We start from the raw sequence: 13723 nt of genomic DNA on the forward strand, positions 1-13723 counted from the left end.
TACATATCAGCTCGGATTCGAGACAAAATGTGAAATTGTCACAAAACATAAAACTCTGAATTTGTACTGATAAAAACAAAATATTTTGTTCTTTTTCCTACACCCATAGGACATGTGGTTTGTATCCAGTACACAAACTGCAGGGCGGGAACTCAGCAGCCAGTAATGGACAGTAATCCAGGAAAATGACATCAGGGCCTCTTGTTTTAATGTAAGCTGTTGGTGTTTCCTAACCTTTATCATACTGTTTTTACTACTACTTTACATACTACATGTCATTTGTTTAACACCTAACCATAACCAAGTAGTTTGCAATGTGTAAAACAGTGTGATAGCAAAAATTCCATTTTAAAGTGGAAAATATTTCGGCTTGACAAAATAATTTCCGCCTTTCGGCCTTCTAATGTTGACTTTGTTTCTTTGTAAGTATGATGTCTTCTTGGTACGTGACACAGCTGCAGGGGAATACCTGACATACTGCCGCAAACATGACATCATATGGAGCTTCATATCAACCAGGCTGTTCAACCAATGAGACCTCAAGGTTTTTTTGTTTTGTTGTTTTAACAAAAATAGACTTGTGGCATGAGCTGTTGTTCTTAACATACCCAGTGATTTAGGAAGGCAGCTGTATTGTGGGAGGATGATGTGCAGAAGAAAGTAATTAGATCACTGTGACACTGTTTTTCCTGCAGCTGTCTGTTTTTGATTACTTTATTCTAAATGGGCGTGTCAGATCTCTCTTTCTTCATCTGCACAGAAGTTCAATTACACATGTGTTTGTGAGTGATGATTTACTGAGTACAGAACTATGAATGTTCATTATACATTAGATCTGGTGACAGATTTTATTCAATGCTCACACAGACTGATTTTTCACTTGAATGAATACAGCTGCTTTCAAATGAAGGAAACCAATCTGATGACTTGGAGTGATGGAATATCTTTATCTGACTTCTGTGCTTTAAATAAAAAAAAATAATCCTTTTACCCTGCGTCACCAAATTTTAGGCTGTTCCATTTCTTTAAAATGTAACAGATTTTCCTTTGTTTTAAGCTTCGACAGATTGCTGATTAGAATTTCCTTGTGTTCCGTTTGCATCAATTGCATCTGAAACATGATGTTTCCATTACAGAAGAGGTCTTATCAAATATTAAATCATTCAAAATGCTCTGTTGGGCTGCTGCCATGGAAATATGTCATTTGTACTCCAAACAGTATCTCCATTTGATTTAAGGGTGATTGTCTGCTCGTGAAATAAACGAGGAGGTGGTTCTCATATGCACAGCTAATGGCTTTTCCTTTCATTACCCATTCAGTGCCCAGAAATCGACCTCCATATTGAAGCTCTAAATGAAAAGCAGAAAGAAACCTGAAAACTTCCCCAGGTTCTGTTCCTCCTCTCTTTCAAATGAGATGAGAAATCTGCACGTGACCGTGCCCACCATCTCTGCTGACCCCAGATGTTGTGTTCCTGTTGCTTCCATTACTCTTTGCCGGGTCCTTTCAGCTTGTGACTACTTATCATGATGCTTGTAAATATGTGCTGATAGTGATATATCATTTAACATCAGTAAAGTGTAGATATAAACTGAAAATCCATTATCATTTACTATACCGGGATAATATGTGAATTTCCCCACTATGGTTATAATAAGTGAATTGTAGAAGCTAAGCCAATGCTTTAAGCCATTGAGGTGTTTTGATATTAAAACCTAGTTGACGCGCTTGGACCATACCATCACGGATGAATGAGAATCCTGTTGTCTTTGAGTTTTGATACAGACAACTCCATTTATTTTGCCTCTCATGCTCTACATCACATGTCTCATGGTTACATCTGTACGGAGCACAAAATGATGCTGCACAGCGGTCAAAAAATGTTTGTTGTCCGGAAACACCTGACGAGCCCCCAAAGATACATGCAATATATAGGCTGACCCGCCAATCCCAATCCGACAATTACACACAACAATTAACATAGATGTGCTCTTACAATAAGGTTTTTATCTTATAAAATTTTTATCTTCAAATCTAGGCTAAAAACCTACTTATTTAGGATGGCTTTTAATAATGATGGCACTTTCATCTTATTTTATCTTAATCGATTGTGTTATATTTTATTGCTTTCACTGTTCTTTTATTGTTTTCATTTGTTTGTACTTATTCTTCTCTTTATTTATTACCTGCTGTAAAGCACTTTGGTAAACCGTAAGGATGGTCTGTAAAGGGCTGTATAAATAAACTACATTTACATTTACATTGATAATTCCTCCAAGATAAGTCATATTGTAAATTTGAGCTAAGTAAAGGCAACTGTCTGTAACTTCCAGTTACATATTCCATCAGACACTAAAGGCTTTAGTGGACGTTTGACATCTAACAAAGAAATAAAGCAAAGCAACTGACTTTGTCCCTATGGAGAATGCTCAACCCCATTCAGGATAATTAAAACCACCAACTGTGAGCATCAGAGTCTGACCCACCACGGTCTTGGTCTTGAGGTGGAATTATAATCAATGAAACCCAGTCCCCATTACTTTTCTAGAAACCACAAATATATAGTCTCAGCATCATGTGTGCATTTAACATACACAAGCACATACATTGTGCTATACAAGGTGAGCTTATCAACCAGCAAAAACATTCACTTTTGGAAATAGCGACAGGAGACATTTGAATAAATTGCCCGCCTTTACACTGCCCAGTGTAAACGTTATTGTTTTGTTGTTGTTGTTGTTGTTGCTTTGTCATAGTCACTGTTTGGTTTAGCCCGTTCGCAGTCCAGCAGCATCATGCATTTCAAGACAGTCAGGACCCTTTGCTGTACGAAATCGGTTGGGAAACTGTCAGTTTAACACTATCAAGTGGAGCATCTTAAATAAGCCCACAAAATTTCATCTAAACCAAACCAAGTGGTTTATATTCCTAAACCTTGGTTTAAAATACTGCTTTTTAAAGCCTTTTATGACCCTCACAAAGTGCTGTTGTGAGGTCAGATGACAGAGAAGGTGGTCTCTATTGGCTGAGAAAAATTCCAAACATATGTAGCTGTCACTGAGACATGTTAAGATGAGACTTATCCCCAGAAAATCAAAGCATTACATATGGCAAAACACCAGTCCCTGCTAATTAATTGGTAGCAGGCGACCCTCTACAGTGAAACATGGTGGGGGCAGCATCATACTATTGGGGCGCTGTTAGGAGCAGGAACAGGAATACTAACAAAAATCCAGGCAGCCAAACACACAGGGAGGTCATGGAAGACAGAGTGCAGTGACTCGGATCAAGGTTTACCTTTCAACATGACAATGACCATAGGGAAACAGCTAAGACAACTCCAGAGTGGCATCAGGAAAGATCCAGTTATTTTACAAAAGAACAAACAAAAATGACAAAAGCAGTGCATCATTTATAAAATGTTGGTCAGTTTTCACACTAAAATCTTGGGATTTTGCAGCCTTGCAATTTGTTGTCAACTATCTTACAGTACACAGCACTGTAATATATATATTTAGTGTCCATTGTGTTGCACAGGTATTAATTTCAGACACTCAAATTCTTAAAATGTAAATCTGAAAAAGCTAATTGTGTTTCAGTTAAACTAAAACAATTACTAGGTGTCACTAGATAACACTAAGACTTGTTCGATCTGTGTGAATGGGTGAATGTGGCTTGTAGTGCTTTAAAGGGTCAGCTAGACTAGAAAAGAGCTAGAAAAGTACAGTCTATCTACCATTTATTATTGTTTCATCATTTTATTTCATTTTGTTTTTTTCTGTGAGCTTTTGACTTTGTTTTTTTTTGGCACATTTGACATTGGCTCCATCTGATTGAGATCTGGAGAATTTGGAAGAGAACATGGAAGATGAGGAGAAGAAGATCAAAGATGGAAGAATATGGCCTTTTCTTTTTTTTTCTTTCACTGTCCGGTTGTCATTTGTTTTGATTTTTACATGACTTTGGAATGAGTAACCAGCTTTTGAACTGGCGGCTGTTGCAAACTTTCCACTAGAGAACAGGGAAATTTTTTTTTTTCACACAAGCTCACACAAGCAAATCAGATTTAATCAGAGGTCTGGTTCAGATACTCGAAATGTGCCACTGCAGAGCTCCCAAATGAGCCCCAATTAGTGGCATGATAACTGAAAGTGTTCCTCCATTAAAATAAATGAGTCCAGAAAAGTGAGCTCAATTTTGTCATCCCCACTGAAAGAAAAAGCTGATGATAGATATCATCAAAATGATTTTATGTCAGATCCCACATGAAAATTGTACGACCTTCTTTCTAAAGGCAAACATCAGAGAGGAGCCTGATGATTTTTCATCCCCATAATTCAAATTGTTCCGAGAGTAATAGCTGATGAAGGCTGAAATGTGGGGATAGTTGTCCAAAGATTCAATAATGCTGAGCAATTAGAGAAGCAGTGATCTTTTGGATGAAAGGTTGGTCATCATAATGGGGGTTTCACATTCAAAATAATGAAAGCTTCAAAGGGCTACAGCAGTCTTTTCATCCGTGCTGCTGAGAAGTTGCTTTTATGCCTTTATTTTTACTTTGATGATTATGAAATGCGCATTTTTCATTGTGACCTCGATCACCTCTCGGTGAGTTTTATTATTTTATTCAATGCAACGTACATATTATGTCTCCCATTAATGCTTTTTTTTCAGTGTTGTACTGCGTTCTAAATCTTTGGTGTGTTGAACAAGGCCCGAGGTTTCTTCCTCCATTTATTTTTATTTCTCAACCTTCAATAAGAAATTGTTTTGTGTTCAAGTCCTAGTTCCAGGAAGCAAAGCTCTGCTAAGCATACTACCTTTTCCTAGCAAAACTGCAGCTGTTTTACGTGGCCGGGTTGATATTTTGTCTCAGTTTATTCTTACCGATCAGACTTTTGCTGCCTTTTTTTGTTTGCTTAATCCCGGTGCTATTGTCATTGACCAACTGCTATGTTCCTATGCTATTTGAACCTGTAGGGCTTATATCAGATTTGAGAGGTGTTTTACCGTCATACCACAGCAGTTAAGAAATACAGTGGATGCAATTTTTGCTTGGACAGCACAAACAATTCTGTACATGTGCTGCATGCAGTTGGTAATATACCAATTATAAACTAAAACCATAACCACGACAGCTACTGTATGTCATCCCATGGCTACAATTATAACCCCAGCTATAGAATACTTCCAGTCAATTAATCAAAACGCCCACTTCTAACACAAATAATAAGCCTGTTATCAAATACTAATTTTCCACAAGTTTCGCTTGACTACAGGATAAAAAAAAGACCTACGGTTGTCAGTAAATGATTATCAAAACAAGCCCCATCCACACACATGACATTCTGCAGAAAAATAAGCTCACTTGACTCCATCTGTTTTAGACAACCAATGACTAAGAAACTGAAGAAAAGCTTACCCATGCAGTTAATTGGGTTTTTATGGCCCTACAGCACAAAATGACCATAATAATTCTGTAAGAATGTGAAGCTGCAGCTCCATAACAATAACTTAAAATCTTGAAAAAGGTCTTTTATGTTTGTGCTTTGTGAACAGAGTCCAATATGGGAACATTCAATGCTTTCCAGTTAAATGTCTCATATATGTTTTATATGTACAGTCACAAAAGAGACTGAGCCTTTCGGAACTACCGCAACTTCTGCATTACTCGCTCAAGGAAATGCGCTGTGGTTTTTCCATCTAAATCAACTGTTACAAAGGTACCACAATCCGACACAACCTTTTTTTTTTCTTTGCAACTATGGATTACATAAACTTATCAGGTGAAAAATATAAATGAAGACAAGCTGATGGATGATATAGAAAGCCAGGGTGAATAAAAAATTATGCACATGCAGTGATGAGCTATAAAAACTTTTGGCACCACCGCTTATTTATGCCTTTGATCAAAACCAAAACACAAAGCATTACTAATTTAAAGTAACACAATGCAGTATGTCAGAGGAGGTCATAGTATGTTCGATGACAGGATCAAATGTGGGTATTTCAAATCCATCCATTTTGCATACCATGTCCCCAGTCTATTGCAGGACCGTACAAGCACAGTGAGAACACTGTGGAATTCAGCCAACCGCACCACGGCGTCGCCCCGCGTCCAAGCCACACACAGGGAATTATTGACAGGCCCAGACATGATGTAGAAAAGTTTTATTACAGTTTTCACAAAATGTAAAATCATTAATCAACCAGGTATATACATATCAAACATTGCAAAACAAATGTGTCCCTTCTTCACTACGTCAGCCACCCCCAATGACTGATCCCTCCCGTAGAGCAGCCTGAGGAACCTGAGCTCAACATCTCTTCAGTATCGTGCATTAGCTAATGAGCTGGAGCTGCTGACTACAGCTGCAGTGCAGTAACAGATCTTCAAGCAGATGCCGACTCAGATGTCCAGCAGAAATAAATCAACCGAATGCGTTCCTGAAGACCCTTGATTTAATTAGCCCATCAACTTAATAACACTGCGGCCCCAAAAAGAAAAAAAATGAAAAAGGCATTTGTTAAAGTTAGGCACCTATTCTGAGGGAAAAGGAAAGCCTGATTTAAAAACATCTAATCAGTGATTAAAAAAAAAAAAAAAAAGTTAAATCATTGCTATGCGTTAGAGTGAACAAAACCCTACGAAAAATAAATACCTTGACATATCATGTACCTGCAGCTGTGTAAAAACACTAATAGCTATGCAGTAATTAGTTGGCAGTCACCAGACATGCTGGTTGTTTCAATGTATTCAAGAATACAAAACATACAAAAAAAATGGATTTTAGAAGTTCCTCCATCTGACACATGACTGACAGACAGACAGAAAGACAGTAAAGCACTTGGATGGATTTCACCAAATTGAGAACACTTGCTTGCAAATTGATCATGAAGTAGCTCCAAACATTGGCTGGTGGGTTAGCTTTAGTGGTCAACTTGTATTGTCGCGGACAGAGTGGGTCCAACTGCTCGTTAATGCCGAAAACACCATGTGTAAATGTTCCTTCTTTTTTTTTTTTTAATACAGACTTCATTTCAAAGATGACTTGGACTGTCAAGCGAGCCGCTGTGTTGAACGTAAATTTACATTCAGCCTCGGCTACAGAGTGGAGAAAGCCCTCAAAGATTAAAGGCGACGTTTCTTTCAACGGTGAGGTTTTTAAAATCACTGCGGAAGGCGAGTAAGTTTGTAAACTGGACGCGCAGTGCCAGTCAAAAGGTCGACTGCTTGAATATGTCCAATCTTTGGCTGGCACTGTATCGTTTGAAGCGTTTTCGACTTCTTCACTGATAACAACTTGCAAAACTGACTGGCTTGGGAGGCTTCATCCGTAACCTAGAAAACATGAGACACAATCAGGGAAAGCTGCTCACTTAACCACATGTAATTCATGAAACAAAGACCTTTAAAAGGCTTTACCCTTTGAGTGGCAGTTTAATGTAAAAATATAAAAAAATCTATGTGCTTGGTCAGCCCAAGATTTGACATCCTAAAGTCCCTCAATGCCAGTAATACACAACACAGCCAGCAAGACTTCTCAGTAGAGAAAACTCCACGTGAAATGTCTGTGGGGGATAGTTCTCATTATTGATGGCAATGTTTGTTGTTTTTGTGAAGATCCTTCATGTTGACATCCATGTAAGTTTTCTCTGTGGCACAGTGAGCTCTAGTGGACTCTGGTGTAAAAGCAGCAGCGCCGCTGCTACCTGGATGCATCGGGGACAAGTCTTTTAAACCAGTGACCAACAGCTACATCGACTCTCAGCACCAACGTCACTCCAATCAGCAGGAACATGCTGCTCATCAGGAACCCCGAGGCCTCGAACATTAACCTGTGAATGACACAGAAGACGGGCAAAAGTGGGAATAATCCCAAACACGTTCCAACATCTCTTCCAAAGCTTGAACAGGAATAAAGAACAAGAGTTTCAGTTTATGTTTAGGAAAAAACAAAAGTCACAAAGGAGACAAAAAGACCCGCTTTCCCTGAGGTTCGTCTATCCTCTAGCCTTTACTTTCATTGAGATTGTGTGAGGTGGAAAATCCATTCAGACACTTACTTTGGTGCAAAAACCTTCCACACCATTAGGTGTCTCCTGAGGATAGCAGCTGCACAGACTGAGGAAAAAACCTACGAGGAAAGCAGAGTGGCGTGTTGTCATACTGATGCACATTTAAAGGCGAAACCAAGTCAAACAAAAAAGGAAAAAAAGAAGCAACAGAAACGGAACGCAACGCCATTGTGAAAGTATTTACTCCTGGCTCATGTTCTCCTTCTCTAAATGTTGCGATTTGTATTGGTGAGCGAACCTGTGCTCCGAGAATAAAGAGGTAGCGTGTCGAGAGCTGCAGAAGAGCCGAGCTGAACTGTTGGGGGTGTTCTCTCAGTCGCATCTCCATCACAGCGTCCTCCCCCTCCTCCCCACCAGCTCGTCCTCCTCTGCTCCCACGCGCCTCGCACACCAGAGGCCAAAACAGCAACAGTGGACAACTCACTGACAAATACAGAAGTCAGGTAGCTGTTCACTTCATGCACCAGGGAAACCATTCTCTACATACATTTTAATGTACTAAATAAAAATGTTGTTTCCTTTTATATATCTACCTGCAAATAGGATGTGTGAGGCAAAGGTGTTGAGGGTAACCAGCGAGGCAGGTAATGTCGTGCCAGTGTGCCCATTAGGGAACCCCACAAAGGCAGCAGACCACTGGATAGAGGGGAAGGTGGGCAGGTGACCGGTGGCATGAAAGAACTGGGTGGCAGCCAGAGACCACAGCACCACTGGGGTCCAGGGCACGTTAAAACCCCCTGAGGGAGACAGTGAGAGATGGGTGAGCAGAGAAAAACCTGGTTTCTAACATGGACACATTACCCGTCGTGAATCAAAAAGAATGTGTGCGAAAATCTGAAAATCTTACCCGAATAAGCTCCATTCAGCCCACTAAGGGTTACGGAGGAGGCATGCATGTACAAAACGGCTCCCATTTCTAGAAGCAGCAGGAGGAAAGACACAGCCATGCCTTCCGGGTGCAGCAGCAGCAGTCCAATTCCCAGCATGCCACAGAACAACAGCACAGGGGCCGAGTAGACTGTTCCCAGTCCGTAGGCCTCCACAGCGGGCCTGTTGTCTACCTCACTGCCTCCGCTCAGCTCGCCATCGTCCAAAGAACGACGCATGCGTTGGTAGATCTGGGGAATCAGATGGTGCAGCTCGGCTTGGGGGCTGATGCCGGTGCTGGCGCGGTAGCGGGGTGGAGGTAGATGCGAACTTCTGGCTGAGGCCGCTGCTCTGGTCTTCACAAACACCGTGAGGGGATCCAGCCAAATCAGACAGAGCCCCAGTCCCAGGAGGCAGAAGGCCGCCCTCGGGAGGGCCAGCTGTGCCAGTCGGATCAGTTCAGCCAGATTCCGGAAGCTGTCCTCTGGGGTGGCACTGACAGCCCAGTGCAGCCCCAGGCACACAGAAAGCAGCGGTAGGATCCAGCGGGCTGTGAACACGGTCCCACCTGAGGAGTTGAGATTCCCGTAGTGGCACAGGCAGTGTCTCAGCAGATATGTAAAAATGCCAAGAGAGACGATGGAGAGGATGTAGTGGAGATTCTTTAGCTGGCTGTCCTGCAAGCGCGAAAGTGGGGAAAGGAACGGGGACGGCTGGCAGAAGCCCTGCTCTTCTCGACAGCCATGGAAGGAGAGGGAGAGGTACATGCTGCAAATAAGGAGTCCAAAGCAGGCGAGTAGGGTGCTACTTTCTTTTCTCACTGTTGATGGGGACAAAGCTGGCGACGGCAGCAGCCCAGCAGTCTTCAAAGGGTCGTGGCTGGGGGGCAGAAGCAGGCCATCCCAGTTGAGATGTATAGGAATGTAAAGGGCCAGAGAAAACACCAGAAAGGTGACAACCCGGCCCTCAGCGATCACGTAGCTATCCGAGAGCAGCGAGGCACAGCGAAGGAGCGGCACCACAAGAGGAGGGACAAGCAGGCGACGTGGGGTCAGCCACCTGACGCACTTTGGAGCTTTCGTTCCGTTCTTTGACACAGCGGGCGTATTGAGGCGACGCGTTGTCCAGAAGAAGAAAAGTTCAGAGCTGAAGGCGCTTGCTGCCAGGCACCACGTTGCCTCAATGTATCCCTGCGTGAACAGCTGAGCAGCCGCCACACTGATCCCTGCTGTCAGCGCCACAGCAGCCAGAGCCTTCAATCCTGCTCCATTCTCCTTGATCAGCGGCAGGGACAACTCAGACAGGACAAAACACATCAGACACGCACATGCCAAGATGGCTAAACCCGCTGCCATCTTAAGTGGATTGAATCGGGCCCAGGTGGCTCTGCAGGTGTCCCTGACAGAGGTGAGGTAGGCTTGCAGGGAAGAAGCCAGTTGTGGGGAGGGTGAGCGACCCTCTCTAACAGTGCTGAGGTACTCAGAGGAGAGGTGGGCAAAGTCATCCTTCAACTGAGCGAGGCTCTCTGGTGCGATGTCTTTGGCCATTCCAGAATAGGTCTCCAGGAAACGGTTGACCTTCGGAAATGGAGGTAAAATTGAATATAGATAAAAAAATATATATAATTCCTGAACATGCCTCAGGATATGTTGAGAATAAAACCGTGTCTGTATGGAAAGATTAAAAGAAAAAAAATGAGTGTTCTGCTAATTCTCACTGAGCCGACTACCTGTTTTACGTTGATCCACAGTGCCTCCAGCTGGCTGAGACCTCCAACTGCACCTTCTGCCTCACGTGGACGGAATAAAGGCAAGAGGACCTGTCCCACGCTGCTGTACGGGATGGGAATGCCGAGCAGCAGAGCCAGGGTGGGCACCAGGTCCGTCTGTGGCACCACATCTGGATCGTTCTGGAAAAAACAAAAAAGTCAACTTTAACAAATAAACAGAATACGTCATTCAATATTTAGAGCATATAATATTACAGAATATTTTTTTCCAAGTTGTGGATCAATTCTGAATTTTAGAAAACAGGAATTGGGATTCTTATGTGAATTTTCCCCCCTTATCACTAGAATAAGCTGATGGGTCGTAGCTCCCCAATATGTTCTCCTCTCTGACAACAAGGTTTCATTCTACCAGTGAGAGTGGGACTGAACGTAAATAAAATAGAAAAACTTATCTATAAAAGATCTATAAAATGACTACATGACTTTTACAGCGGACACCGGCTTACCAAAATGCATTTAGTCATTCTTTTCTTGTGTCTTTAAACAATGTGAGTCTAAAGATTTGACTTTTTAAATTTGTTTGCCTAAACTGCATTACAACATTAATACGACATATCATGAAAGTAGTTAAAGTCCACGCATTTCTATTGATCCCATTTGAAATAGAACTTCATCCTGCTGAGATCGCCTCGGGTTAAAACTGACGGCAGCCTCTCTCCCCACCTGAGACGGGGGCCCGGGAAAGATGGGAGAAGGACTGTAAAGGAAGAGGGCAGCATCGGTCTCCTTCTGACTCTCTCCACCATGATCTCCAGTGTCCGTCATGCCGTGATCGCCCATCACCACCAAGAGGGTGTCGTTCTGCAGACGGTCCATCACAGACCTGGCAGGAAAAAGCAAATATGTGAAGAGAGATAAACGTCAGCAATTTGAGTTCCAACCATTTCTTCCCAGTTAAAGCCATGGCTTGCTACAAAGATAACAGCTGTTTTAATACAAAATTGCAAATTTGAACCATATGGAAGTATCCCAGCTAAAGGTAACAATTAAAAACCAAATCTTTAACACAAGATCTACCGATGCACATTAAATTTCATTGCTTTCTGTGAAAATTCATCATTGCCTGACCTGATGACTCCGTCCATCTGAGTGAGCTTGTCGGCCATGGCCGGGTGGTCGGGGCCAAACCTGTGACCACAGTGATCCACCCCAAGAAAATGAGAAACCAGGACATCCCAGTCGCCCCCCACCACTGTTAAAAACCAACGGATAGACACGGAGAGAAGTGAAACACGAGAACAGCCGAGGCCTGAAAGCCAAAGCAGCACACAATACACGTTAAAATGAGGCTCTCATGGTTAACGCATACTAGTTGTGTAGAGGTGCTGCAGGATCCCGTTATCGACGGTGTGCAGGTCCTTCACATTGAAAGAAGGGAAGGGCAGAGAGCGGTAGAACTTCTTGGGAAAAAGACTTTCCCAAGTGTCATCACCCATGAACACCACTCGTTTGCCTGAGCAGGGAACACATACATTTTAAAAGAACACAAATGAAGGATAAGTCAATTCATTGAGCAATATGTGGGTTTGGATTTGAAAACAGCATTAAATAGAAATGGCTGTGTAAAAACTCACCCATTTGCCCAAGCTGGTGGATAAGATTGTCCTCCAAGATGGCACTGGATGCAAAGTTATTACCTACATCCACAAAGGTCGGCAGGGATCCAGTCGTGAAACCCTTAATCCTCTGCATGGTGGTCGTAGGGGGATCAGCACGGAAAGGGTACAAACGGCTTTGGGAAGGCCTCGACGAGACGGTCTCCTCAAGCACAGGTAGCTTGTTCTCATAAGGTCGTGGAGCCGTTTTTCTGGGGTCAAAGCGGGCGAAGTCAATCTTCAGGGCGTCGATGATCAGGATGACAGCCCGACGGAATCGCGGCTGGGCGCGGCAGAAATCCACCGGCTCCTCTCCGGGCTCCAACACGTCTCCGCAGGTGCTGGTCCTGTTCACCTCCAGCCGTACCAGCAGGAACCCACCCACGAAGAGGTAGATGCCCACGAGGTACACCGCACACATCCAGAGGAGCAAGGACAGCACTGGCAGCCCCTTCATCCTAAACGTACAGGTAATAGCAGTTAAAGGTGATATTCAGACACACTGCATCACGTGAAAAAAAGTCAAAGAAGCAGGTGTCTTGTCAGTGACACATTGCTATGGCAGAAACTAACACTGGTAATGAGTAACTAAACATAAAGTTTAACGTCCAAGTAAACCTACAGACCCGGCGCACGGCATTGACATGCACAGATGAAACTAGCTAATATCAGGAGAAGAAAACGATAGTAAGTTAACGCCGTTAGCAGAGGCTACCTTACCTCGCTTTTCACACTGACCTTGTAGCTGTCGGGTTTTCGTCCTCTCTTGGTCGGAGGGGCTGACGTGAATGTTTGTGTTAACAACACGGCACTGCAGGTGTGTCAGGTGAACAGAGACCGAGGCGGCACGTTCACCTTCATTGGGACTGGTACAATGAGATTACACGGTCGGTGACTGGCAGGAACTTTAGCATATAAGCAACCCGGCAGAAATTCACGACGGACATCTTTTTTCGTAACACCTCAGTGTTAATCTTTTCCGCCCAGAGCTTAAACTTTCAGGTGCACACTGTTTCGAGGCGTTAAAGAGAATGGCGAACTATTGTGATATATCTCTAAAACACACAGCTTAAATATATGGTTATTTAATTGTTCACGCTAAATAACTGATTTAAAGAAGATACGCGTCGCAGCTGTTCATGCCTGTAAGGTAATATAGTGGGCACAATTAGTTAGAAAGCACAGCGGTAGAGGTGTCACCCTTTCATTGAACCAGAAAGCCAAAAGGTATTCCGTGAGTATTATTCATTACCCATGTTGTAAACACGCGGAAAGAAGGATTTATTCTTCTTTAAGGGAGCCAATGTCCAAACAAATTAAAGACTATAGTAGCCAAATTAAATACAATTACAGACACCCAGGCCAATCCGATTACCGTTTATTTTATGGTCA

The 13723-nt window shown here is 42.8% G+C and overlaps 1 protein-coding gene across 2 annotated transcripts; it reads right to left on the bottom strand.

The window, feature by feature from the left end:
* Positions 1-6552: 6552 nt before the first annotated feature.
* Positions 6553-13259, bottom strand: pigo (phosphatidylinositol glycan anchor biosynthesis, class O). Of its 2 annotated transcripts, none has more exons than XM_075456045.1 (11): positions 13070-13259; positions 12311-12789; positions 12046-12189; positions 11805-11928; positions 11400-11559; positions 10677-10856; positions 8928-10524; positions 8614-8817; positions 8319-8503; positions 8069-8139; positions 6553-7840 (listed from the first exon to the last, which is right to left on the bottom strand). In XM_075456045.1, exons 2-11 carry the CDS (start codon positions 12786-12788, stop codon positions 7711-7713), a joined length of 3273 nt encoding a protein of 1090 aa, XP_075312160.1. In that variant the 5' UTR covers position 12789; positions 13070-13259; the 3' UTR covers positions 6553-7710. The 2 variants fall into 2 exon arrangements, with proteins under 2 accessions (XP_075312160.1, XP_075312159.1); XM_075456044.1 differs by having other exon boundaries at positions 13052-13259.
* Between the last annotated feature and the right edge of the window lie 464 nt (positions 13260-13723).

This window comes from Odontesthes bonariensis, chromosome 22 (genome assembly GCF_027942865.1).
Source record: "Odontesthes bonariensis isolate fOdoBon6 chromosome 22, fOdoBon6.hap1, whole genome shotgun sequence".
In the NCBI taxonomy this organism is placed as follows: Eukaryota; Metazoa; Chordata; class Actinopteri; order Atheriniformes; family Atherinopsidae; genus Odontesthes; species Odontesthes bonariensis.